This window comes from Chinchilla lanigera, unplaced genomic scaffold (genome assembly GCF_000276665.1).
Source record: "Chinchilla lanigera isolate Chin_1 unplaced genomic scaffold, ChiLan1.0 scaffold00002, whole genome shotgun sequence".
Taxonomy (NCBI): Eukaryota; Metazoa; Chordata; class Mammalia; order Rodentia; family Chinchillidae; genus Chinchilla; species Chinchilla lanigera.
The window spans coordinates 4068670-4081049 of NW_004955403.1; the positions used below are offsets into that span (position 1 = coordinate 4068670).

Sequence of the window (12380 nt, forward strand, 5' to 3'; positions counted from 1 at the left end):
GAATGTCTATTCTCGTTTGTTGTAACACAAGTTTCCTCAAAACAATTGTACTTCAAACACTGCCCTGGAATTCCTGCGGTATTAATGCCAATTATTAATAGAATAGCTGTGGGTTAGCCTGTGACTCACAGCCCTGAATTCTTTATGAGATGCATTTTTTATTTCGCTTCTTCCCAACCCTCAGCTGCGTGCCGCTGGTCAAAGTTTCCTTCTCCTTTGCTCTGTTCTTGTTTTATGTTTGGTTTGTTCGTTAGGGGTAGGCAGTGCCGTACTGTTCTTGAGCTCTCCCCATGTGCGACACAGTAATGTATCACGGCAGGTGAAAATGTGGCATTTTTCTTTATTGTTAGGACCATAAGGGGCTGCGATTGGTTGTTGTAGCGCGTGGAGCAAACTGCTCCTGTCCCGCAGTCGCTCACCAGGCAGAGCAGGAGCAGGCGGCCGTGGGAGTGGGAGAGAGCGCTGGGTCCTGGCTTGCTTGTGTCCCGCACATTCCTGACCTGCTTTCTGCAAAACGGAAGTGGCCACCTCACCTGAAGCAAGCAGGCTGTCTCTCATGTCCTGGGGTCGGGGAGGCGTCTGCCTGCTTCTGCCTGCCTGCCTGTTGGGGTTTCCCAGCTACAGTTCTTGCTGGGTCCCGTTCTCTCGGGCCACGTGTATCTTCGTGCCTCGGAGTGTCACCCCACAGTTTCTCCACTTGGAGACCTCACAGGGACCTCCACTCCAGCACGGCGAAGGCAGAGCTCCTCGTTTTCCTGGATCTAAAATCAGGCCTTCCCTGGTGTCCAGCACCCTTGAATGTGCTTGTATTCTCAGTCACTCTGCTCAGAAGCTGGAAGTGACCCTTACACAAGGCCAGCAAGTTTGAGGGACATGTCTTTCTCCTTCCCGCTTCTGGCCCTGTCCCCGGGAATGGCTCACACATGGCTTATGGTGTTTTCCCGTTGAACTCCTGTGCCCTCTCGGTCTGCTCAGCGCAGGGCACTCGGCTATCCGTCTGTGCAAGTTGGCTGTGACGTGAGTTCACTCGCTACCGCGATTTAGATGCCCTTCGTTATAGCCCTTCCCAGGAAAAGCATTTGTAAATTTCTACACTTGCTTTCTAAGTAATCCTCAGATTTATCTCCGCTCCACGCTTCATTAGAACCCTGGTGTGCTTTCCCGGGGTTGCTGCAGTAGTTTCTCAGTGAGTCTCTGTCCCATTTTAAGTCACCCTCTGCATGGGACTTGTGAGGACCTGTTTGTGAGATAGCACCTCTCACATCTGCTCGTGTCGTTCCCTGACATGAGCTCCTTCCGAAGATCTGAGTCACCACGCCCCTGCAGAGGGCACTCCGAGCCCACCCCCAGGCTCCCTGCAGCCCTGGCCTCTGGAGATGGTCCTGTGTCCGTTGCATTAATGCTGCCTCCACTTGGGGAATTCTGCACTCGGCCCTTGCATTTTGTCCAGGCTATTTCCCCCCCTTTCGCTTCCCCTTTCCTTCCTTTCCGTTCCTTTCTTTTTAAAATATCTCTCCCTGTTAAATATTCTGCAAGATTTAATGTGAGCATCATCGGCTCTGCAAAACTTCCCCTGAGTCCCCAAGTCAAGGCAAAGCCCCTGTGTTTGCACTTAGAGCTCTCTGTACCTACCTTTCCTTCATTATAAATTAAAGCTCCATTTAGAAAGTATGTGGATGTAAGCACTTCTACCCTGTGTCCTCATTTACCACCTTATACTCACTTCTCTACCGTATTCCTGTGTTTCCGGGAGCAGTGACATCGCGTTCGTCACGTTGCCTCGAAGATGTCTGGCACACACTTCGTGCCCGATAAATGTTTAGAACGAACTGAACAAAGTGACCCTTGCGATTGAGCTGACAGGAGGGAAATTTCAAAACAGCTGTAGCAAATCAATTACTACCACCTTGCAAAGGACAGATAATTGTAGCTCCACCTCATGCAGATTCTGTCTCTGCAATGAAGAAAAAAAAGGGAGGGGAAGAAACACAGAAAGTCAGTATAATTATGGAGAGACTCTTTGGCTTACTGTCTTCAGAACTGCAGAATAAGAACCGTGAGGAGAACGTGTATGTGAACAGGAGTCACAGAACCTAGTATTTAAAAAAAGGAAAAACAAAGTTAAAGCACAGTACAGAAATATGTAAAGAATTTCAGATTAGGAGAACAATATTTTAAGGTGGCATAACATAGCCAAAAAAGAATATTGAATCCAAGTTGTCCACCCAAGCTCCATTTGGAGACCTGGACCCACTGTGCCTGGTTGTGTCCGTAGCAGCCACTCACCACTTGGAATGTAGGGAAGGGAACGCCGAGCGTCTCCTATAACATTTTGTATATCCAGGATGTTCAAATCAACACCAAACTTGCGAATGACGTCACTGGTTTGGTTACTGAACTTGACTGAGAACATTTCAACTGTCACTGCCTATTAAAAAGTTGATCGCATTCTTCTTGATTTTTGGTTTCTTTCCTCATGACTCTGGGTTTTTGCAAATAGCCGAGTGCCTGTGTTTGCCTCTGTTTGACAGGTTCTCAGTGTGTACTTTGCTTCTCAAATGTTCAATCCCTGTGTTTGCCTCTGTTTGACAGGTTCTCAGTGTGTACTTTGCTTCTCAAATGTTCAATCCCTGTGTTTGCCTCTGTTTGTCACCCTAGCCTGTGTGATCTGAGCGATCTTGAGTACCTGGATGAAGAGTTCCACCAGAGCCTGCAGTGGATGAAAGACAACGACATCCACGACATCCTGGACCTCACGTTCACCGTGAATGAAGAAGTGTTCGGGCAGGTCTGTGTGGGGTATACCAGCGCACCCCAGCTGTGGTCGCTGTAGTGAAGTTGGTGAAAAGTGAATCCCATGGCTCAGATCAGATGCTTACCTACCTGTAGCTTATTGGGCGATTTAAACCCAGGATGGCACTCAATTATAATATGTTTGGTTACAAGGATTATTCTGATGCCAACTGCAGATTAAGATGTTCTCATTTATGGATTATAATAAGCCTTTGTATATTGTAAACAAGCTTCCTTTAATTTCCAAACAAGGTATCCACAAAAGATATGACAACACATGCCTTCTTTATAATAACTGTATGCTTATAGAGAACATGGTTTTTAACAGTCCCTGCTGTCCTGGAGTTGGATAGGAAGTTGCTGAATTGCTGTATGTATTTAGCTCTCATTCAGATTTCAGAACTGAAATTGATTGTTTTGAAGCTGAGGGAATATAAACAGTATTTTGGAGAAGGCTTAAAAATAAAACTTAAATTGGTTTATTTCAAAGTTGGTAGAAGTGTAGATTAAAAGATTTCTTTCAGCAATTATAGCTTAGTTCTCACAAGGCACTAACATTTGGCTTGTTTTCTGAACTTCATGTGTTTTGAAAACTAAGTCCTCAATTTAACACGCTCTTGAGTGGAGCTGGGTTTGCTGAAGTAAATCTCCAGTGTTGGTGCTCCAGATGCAGTTGATTCTAAGTCTTAGAGGAATTTGTGGAAAGGGTTTTGTCAAACATTCAGATACCAGTGGGTATCTGGAGCCAGAAGCTCTTGACCACACTAGTCCTTGTTGAGCCATCCAGGCTGCAGACTTCAGCTCCATCCCTGGTGTTTCCTGAGTGCCTCTGTTCCTGAGCCTGGGTGTGGGACCTGTCCCTGCTGCGGGCTCCCCAGGGGCTGGGCGGGGCTGGGCAGCAGTGTTGTGACACCCAGTGTGTTGCTTTCTGGTCAGATTACTGAACGGGAATTAAAGCCAGGGGGTGCCAACATCCCGGTGACGGAGAAGAACAAGAAGGAGTACATCGAGAGGATGGTGAAGTGGCGCATCGAGCGGGGCGTGGTGCAGCAGACGGAGAGCCTGGTGCGAGGCTTCTACGAGGTAGGGACTTGGGTGGCCGCGTGCGGGCCTGCGGCCTGGGCTGGGGGCCTGCGGCACTTCCCTGTGTGAGCATCCCCATCCTCTCTGTGCTCTAGTTACTGTGGTTGCTCTTTTCATTTCAAAAGTCCAGCTGTCCCTGCATGTTTCAAAAGCACACACATGAAAGTGTAATCCCCCTGTTGCAAGAGAGCACTGAAATGATTGTTAGGGCACAGTGGCGCGGAGCAGTGGATGCTTTCGTGATCTCTGATAACATTGAAGTCGTGACTCGGACTCGTGCTGAGATGCAGTCCTCAGATCTCATGCTCGATCTGTGAAAGATTCGAGGGGAGAATGAGTTGTTACATGTCTTCCATGTGACTTTTTCAGCAGCAGCATTAGAGCTTCTTCAGAAGAGAAAAGCACATAGTTTCATCAGTGGTCAATTATACAACAGGACTTCGCCCAGCCAGGGACTAAGCTGCTTAGCTTCGGAGGTAGATGAGATCAGGCGTGTTCCAGGGGGTGCAGCCATGTGCTGAACAGATTTCCCTGGGACCGTCTCACCCACTTCGCACTTTCGCAACACCCCGTGTTTACAGAGAAACTTGCTGTAGTCCAGATGCTTCCCCAGGGCGCACTGCATACCCCAAAGTTCCCCGTGCCCTCATTTCCCACCGAAGCTTGATGACTGCCTGCATTTCCCCAGGCACACCCCACCCTGTGCTCTCTCCCCCCACAGGTAGTGGACGCCAGGCTGGTCTCTGTGTTTGATGCACGCGAGCTGGAGCTGGTCATCGCAGGCACCGCCGAGATAGACCTGAGTGACTGGCGAAGCAACACAGAGTACAGAGGAGGTGAGCTCTGACTTGGCCGTGCCAGGCTTCCGCTTCCACTGGAAGGGAGGCGTAGCGCAGCACACGGTGTGGGTGCAGGGCAGACAGACACGCTTGCGTGCTTGTCCCAGGTCTGATGCAGTCTCTCCAGAGACGCTGGGCAAGGAGGACTCCTGCTCTCCCAGCCACTCCACCTTCGCGCGGGGAGGGCTGTGTGTGCACCACCCAAAAGAGTCATAACGCCTCATTGTTTGGGAGTCGCGTGTCCATAGGAACACTCGTGAGTTATTTTATGGTGCTGTTGCTGCGGCCGTAGGAGCTGACAGCCAGCTGCTCTCACTCCACCTCATTCTAAAGATCGCGCTTACAGCTTCCCACACAGACAGCCTCCTCCGACCCGTGGACCACACGCCACTTGAGGTTCAGAGTGAGACACCTGACTGGAAAAGACGCAGTCCTTGAAATTCAATAAGTACATGGGCCGAGGCCCACTCAGTGCAAGTATTACGTTCAGCTGAAAAGGAAGCTGCGGTGAGATTAGTTTCGATGGGAAGCTATAGAAGTGGATTTCTGTGAATAAAGACGAATTTTTGATTAGTAACTAGGACCAAAGGTGTTGAAATTTAATTGTTACATCTGGGGCCTGATGGTACCCAAGGGTTAGTTTTGGCTAATAATTTTAAGCAAGGCAAGACTATACTTTCTGGGAATTTGTTGCATATTAGAAAGCCTTCAGAAATTTATCACAGTTGTTTTCTGGTTTGGGTTTTGTTTTTTCACTCAGAATAGGAGAGATTAGCACTCGTTCTGACCTTGGACAGTGAGAAATACACTGCCCTGCGCGGAGTGTGATCACTTAACTGAAGAGATGGATAGCTGAACGGGTCTCCCATTCTCTCTAAGTTGGAACAGATCAACGACAACCACCACAATAGTTTTACAAGTCTGGGCTGACAAAGTAGCTTAAAGGTAGTTCTTCAGACCACCAGATACAGGCATTGTAACAACCACTGTTGATTTCCTATCAAAAAAATAGCTTCACACTTGCCAGATCGCTCTTGCTTTTGCCCCTCCTGGCTCTCGCAGCCTCCGCTGGGGCATGGCTGGTCTCGCTTGTCTGATTTCCCTGAGAAGATGAATTAAGTTGCAGTTGTGATTGCTGCTATTTCTGAAGCTCTTTCGATGGAGGAAGTTTTCCAGTTGGCCCTATGTATAATCCACCTGTACCTTTGGTTTTCATAACGTTGGTAACCAGACTAATTTTACTAACTAGAACGTAATTTCTTAATATGCTCCCTCACACATCTTACCATAAATATTATTTGCTCCTTCTTCCACCCCCCTGGAAATTCCGATAGCAGTGCAGCGCACCCAGTCAGCCCTTCAGTATTTATTTGGTTCAAAACTGCGTCACCCTGTGTGACTCACCAGGGATGACACAGATGCAGTTGTAAATCTTATCAAGTGAGAGCCCTGGGAGGAGCAGATAAGGGGCAGCCAGGTCCGCTGACCCAGCTCACTGGCACCGAACGACAAGCAGCTGTGCTGCCTCTTGCCTCAAGTCCACAGGCAGAGAATTCGATAACACATGTGCAGTCCTTCCCCGGGAAGCGTTAGCACAGACAGCACGGGGATCCTGAAGGCCGGAGGACTTGAGCACTCCAAAACGCCGACCAGTGCGCTTGTTTGCTAGACGAGGGTGCTACTCACTCAGTACCGAATCGTTTAGTCTTGACCAAAGCCTAGACTCGGAGTCCATGTGTCACCGTGCCTGGTCCAACCTCGGTTACCTGGCTCAGGTTTCTTTCTTCTCCGAGGGCACTAAACGCCCTTGATGAAATGGCAAAGCATAAGGTGAGAGGCGCTTAGTCCTACAACTATGAGTGCAGTGGTCTCTCCCCGGCCTCTTGTATTTCTGACTCCTGACTCAGAATTGAAGCTTTTGTGAATGTAACGTATGACAGGCTGTTAGTTTGCATCCCTGATGGTGCTTTAACCCTGCTTAGACTTCTCTCTGAACTGAATTTTCACAGAAAGGTCTTAGGATCCACAACGACCGCCTTAACTCACCAGCAAGATGATACTTCTGACATTTTATTAAACTGAATTATGGAATAAAAGTAAAATTTGGGTGATGATTCGTTAGAATGTATTGGGTTAAGGACTTAAAGACCACTTTTCTCTTTTTATGAGTAAATCAGTATGGAGGTACTTTGGTTTTAAAATGTGAATGTTATATGTAGCCTTTAAAAAATCTTTCAGTTCTGTATTTCTGTGTAAATTACTTGATTAATGTCTCTCCTTCACCGCTAGCCCAGTGGGGGTCTGTTTCTTTGCCTTGGTTCCCCCAAGCTTAGCACAATGCTTGCACATTAGTAGCAAAAAGTAATTGTTACATAAATGACCAGAAGAGTCACACATTTCTCATAGCAGCAGTTACATTTTTCAGAAACAAAACCGCTAAAGTAAGCCAGTTGTCGTCTTGCTACTGGCTCTCCTTCGGTGATCACTAAACGAAAACAGAGACCTCTTGGTTTCACTTAGTGTTGTTTTCATGTAACTTTTTCCGTTCATAGGATCATATCTACACTGCTGTTCCTGAGTCTTAAACTGTAAATGATCTTTAAAGAACCTGAGATGATGCCTTATGTCGGGCGTGTCTTTTGTTCCGTATCTTTGTGGGTTGAGAGAGTAGACTCGGTGTAACAAGGGTTCCCCATTGCTCTGCCAGGGTACCACGACAATCACATCGTAATCCGGTGGTTCTGGGCTGCAGTGGAAAGGTTCAACAACGAGCAGCGACTGAGGTTGTTACAGGTAAGATGTCCCTGTGAACCTTTCGACGCAGTAACGTTATTGTCGGAAGTGTCTATTTTAAATAATTTCCACCTGTTCTCCATAAACACATGCCCCGTGTATCTGGAAATGAGGGATCCACTGTTCCCATCCTCTTCCAATTGCATAGGGATGCGACTCCATGCCCCATGTGAACACACTGGTCAGGTCAAGGGTTTCCCCAGTGGACGTCCAACATCCGCCCTCGGGACAGTCGGTCCCTTCAGCGAGAGGCCCGGGATCCTTCGCAGCGAGCGTCCCTGGCAGCAGGAAGAGATGGTGTCCAGTCCTTTAAGGGTCCTAGTTTCTTCTTCCCACTTCATCTGACTTCCATGAATTAGGAAAACAGGGACATTCAAGAACACGGGGAAAACAAGCTCATTTTTTTAATGTTGCATTTCTGGTTATACAGGGCACTTGCTAGCTGGTTGCAAAAGTATCAGCCATGGGAGGCTCTTGGGTTCTCAGGCAGAGACTTTTGAGGACACCAGGCCTTAGCTCCTTTGGGTTAAGGGTCTGGATCTCAGATCTGCAGGCCAAGAAACTCTATTCTTTAAAAATTCATCCCAAGGTGCTGAAGGGCTGAGGCTGAGTCGACATGGGCTACGACGCACTCACTCCGTTCATCTCCCATGAGAAATGTACCTGAGTGAGCATCTGAGCAGGCCAGCTGCGCAGGGTCTTTATTTCCTATAAGCCCTCCAGCCCCTCCCCCTGTGTCATGAGCTCTTCTCCCTGTCTGCCAGCGCGCTAGTGTTAGGGTCGAGCTGCACCTGGGAAGTTTTTGTCCTCTGAATTCCCCACTGCTCTTTCTGAGAGCGCTGCACATGAGGACACGGCTCCTCCGCCTTCACTTTCTTCTCTCCTCTTGGTTGACAGTTCGTCACGGGCACGTCCAGCATTCCCTATGAAGGATTCGCTTCTCTTCGAGGCAGCAATGGCCCCAGAAGGTTCTGTGTGGAGAAGTGGGGGAAAATCACTGCTCTTCCCAGGTAAAATAGAAAATAACTTTTCTTTACTTTCTTTACTGTGGGGGCTCTAGGGGAGGCCTCAGCATACGTGTTTATATTTTATGGTAAAAGTTTGGGAGAGGGCCAGGCATGGTGGCGCATGCTTGTAATCCCAGCACTTGGGAGGCTGAGGCAGGAGGATTGCTGTGAGTTTGAGGCCACCTGGCAGTAAATAGTGACTTCAAGGCCAGGCTGAACTACATAGGGAACCCTATCTCACACACAAAAAAAAGGTTTGGGAGAATAGAAGGTTTTCACAATGCGTGTCTCTTCATTCATTAAATAAAGGGAAAAAAGAAACATGATCTCCTCAGTCAAACTTAAACCATCTACATCTGCATCTCAAAATCAGAGCATTAGCTGCATCTTAATCCTTGCCAAACTTTACTGGCATTATTAGAAAAGCAAAAGTTGTTGTCATATCTGCCACTTCAGTGTGGATGTTTGCGGAAGTTCTAGTTGTATGTTTATAACTGCTTAGAATCCCGAGCGCAAGATGACCATAGTGTTGCTAAAGAACATTAATCCGTGGGGATATGCCCTCTGCTTCCTTAGCTCATATTGTGCACCCCAATGCCATGTGAATGTCCTCTGTCCTGGGTTCTCTTCACAGCAAGAGCATACGTTTCCTTGGTGTGGAAAAAATTGCTTTATTCCTACTACTAATAAATGCATGAGGATTGTAAGGTGGGATTTGTGGGGGTGGGGAAGTCAAGTGTTTGAGACTGAGTGGCGATAACTAGAGCTGGCAAGGGCAAAGGAGGGTGACATGAGCAAAGGAGGAACAGAGTTCCTTTCCAGTCCAGTCAGCAGTGCACTACAGAAGGTGTGAAGTAAGAGATCTCAGATGACCTCTAACTTTGCTCCCAATAAAACTGCAATCTGGAGAGGCTGATGGATAGTAGGTTCTCCAACATGCCTAGCAGACATGACTTTGAAAGGCGATTATATCAGTAGAATAAGGTGCTGTTAATACCCAGCGATGTCACCACGACCTGAAGTGCAGCTAACTTTGAGAAACCTAGCAAGTTTTTCTTCTTAGTAACTGCAAGACACTGATGCCTAAGAGTTGTGTCCTTAGTATCAGTCAGGGGCTGGGGCACTGAAAATGCAACACCGCCTCAGCCCTCTCGTTATCTGGTGTGCTCGGCATGGCCAATTTGAGGGATTATAGCTTTATTATTGAAAGAACTGGTTTATTTTATATATGCGTGGGTAATGGATATTTTCCCCCTTTAACATATTCAATCAAAATATACATTGAATGTTTAAATTTTTAAAAATTATTGCAGTAAAAGATACATAGCCATTCATTCCCCTCCCTTGAACACACTCACCCCATTGTTCCTGCCACTTTCTAACCTGCTCCAGAGTCCTCTCTCCTGAGTATCTTTATAAAATGTCATCAGAAACACAATGACTGCTACTGCCAAGTGCCGTCCAATGGGAAAGCAGCTTGTAAAAACGCAGCTTCTGGATCTGTGTGACTTCCAGCTCTTCCCCAAGTGACCGTGAAAGGAAAACATTTCAAATCCATTCACATCGCTGAAGCAGCCAGGACAGTGCAACTAAAGACACTCAGGAAAGAGGACACCAGAGCTGCTGCAGACAGTGACGAGAGTGATGGGATCCGTGTGTTCAAAGTGAGGCGGAGTTTCTGAGAGAGACTGATGGCAATGTGTCTTTTACTGTAATGTATTTTTAAAAATGTTAACAGTTACCATAGTTATCAATCACATCTCATATTTACGTCTCAAAAGTAGATTTAAGCTGTCTCATTTAAGGCTTTTAACTCTTCTGGGAATCCTAAAATCTAGCGTCAAAGATACAGAAAAGAGCAGATTACCTGTGTCACCTTTCTGTTGAAATGCTTTTTGGGAAGCCGCTGGAGTATGTGGAATCGGCTGTAACGATGAATAGACCTGCTGGCTGCTTACCTTTAATCCCAGGGATTTTCACACAACCTGGTGGGTGAGAGAGGACATTCGGGGCAGCCTCTGTTTCCGCAGCCACCTGTGGCTTGCAATTCTGAGGGCTAAATGCAATCATTCATAGAAAACACCGGAGTCTGGACTGAGTGAGGACCTAGTCGGTGGCGGCTGCCCTTGTGTTTTCTGTTACCAGCACCTGTGATACGTAACAGGCCACCGTGATTGGAAGGAGCAGAGGGCTGGGGGTCACAACATGGGGGGGTCACATCCCTGCTGTCTCCGGCTGTGTCAGAAAGTGTCCAGAGCACTTGACCTCCAGGCATCAGCATGCTTAACTGTAGGCCAGGAAGGTGGCGGGTTCGTTTAGACCAGAGCACTGCCGGGGAATCTGTGCTCAGGCGGGGTCCACATCTCCTCCCGGCAGCCCCAGGAAGCCGGTCCGATGCTGACTCACTGAGTGTGGCACCCTCGGCCTGTTGCGTGCACGCCATTGGGTAACTGGCCAGGCTCCTCTTCCTCTCTTTGCGGAGACATGCCTGGTTCTGCATTGCAGTTTTCCCCCGACCATAGCTTGCCGGAGCGAAGACGGCATCGCCCATGTCTGTGAAGTAGGAGCGACAGTGCCCCGCACAGGAGTGTTTGTGGTGTCAAGGCAGCGTGTACGAAAACTTTAAAGGATAGGACGTTTTTCTCTTCTTAAACCTGTGTCTCCTACCTTGAATCTCTGCAAGCCCGTAGCTGTAGTTCTTTGGCAAAATCTGCTCCACAAAAGAGTACATTTGAAGGAAATAATAAGAAGGGCTATGGAGCCTGAGGGCAGAGTTTTATCAGAAGTAATTTCTTCACTGGCAAAGTCTGCATCACCCTTTGGGAAGTCTAGGAATCTTGGTATAAAGAAGATCTGTAAGCTCTGGTCTAAAGAGATGACTTCAGGCCCCCAGGGCTTTCTCCCACCGCCAGAGCAGATCCCCAAACTGTCCTCCTGGTGTGTGTAAACTGCAGGAGGAAGAGCTGATAGGTCTCAAACTGGTCAGCCCCTATGGCCTTCCCTTTCCTGTTAAAAAACGATTGTTTCACATCTAAGATGTGACCGTGAGAGATGATGAATGCGCGGTGTCCTTCTTACCTAACAAACGCGGCCTTTAGGAAGTCTGCATCGCTGTAATGGGGAGGATGGAAGGGCTGTGGAGGCTGGGATGCCCTGGGACGTCAGAGTCTCCATTCTTCTGTGATGGTGGATTTGGGGCCTTTCAACCTCCCAGGCGAGCAGATCCAAGTCCTACTCTTCTCTCAGAGCTCCTACTCTCACTTCGTGGCCAGAAAGTATATTAAAATACATATGGTTGTTGCTGAAACCAGCACAAGTTGAACTGTGGTGCTTTTCTTTATCTCTCTTCTGCAGTGCTGAAGGGACTAGAGACCCAGCTCATCCGCAGTGCTGGGGACCCTGGGCATCTCCATGGAGACTGGCAGCTGGAACCACGTTGCACTTGCTCTGCTTGGTGGCTGCTGCTTGGTTAGCTGCGCCTGCATTCCCCCGCTGTAGGACACTTCCAATCCCTGGGGCCCGGTGGGCTTCACAGGAAGAAAGTAAATTCACTGTATGGCTGCTGCTTCTAAACGGCCCCCAGTGGGCTGCTCATGGGCCACTGGAGGATGGGTACAGAGAGGCTGTATTCATCCCCAAGGTGTTTGCAAGAGAGACAGGGACTCCGGAGCCAGACAGCTGTGCTCACTCTGGGCAAGCCACAGTTTCTGCCAGAGGGAGAAATACTGACTTTTAAAGATGGCTGTGCCTGGAGGTTAGGACAAGTAAAATGCTCATGCAGTTAAGAAAATACATAGAAGAGCTACCTGTGAAATAGGGATCCCAGGAAGATAGTTTTTTACAGCAGGATGAAACTTTAAAAAGA

The 12380-nt window shown here is 48.0% G+C and overlaps 1 protein-coding gene across 1 annotated transcript in view; it reads left to right on the plus strand.

Moving 5' to 3' along the window:
• The window catches only part of Hecw2 (HECT, C2 and WW domain containing E3 ubiquitin protein ligase 2), a gene marked incomplete at its 5' end in the record, with an annotated part of 193309 nt that overhangs the window by 165789 nt on the left and 15140 nt on the right, over positions 1-12380 (plus strand). Inside the window, 5 exon segments of the mRNA XM_013512122.1 lie at positions 2659-2788; positions 3730-3876; positions 4598-4712; positions 7423-7508; positions 8406-8518. Coding sequence (XP_013367576.1) covers positions 2659-2788; positions 3730-3876; positions 4598-4712; positions 7423-7508; positions 8406-8518 — 591 coding nt within the window.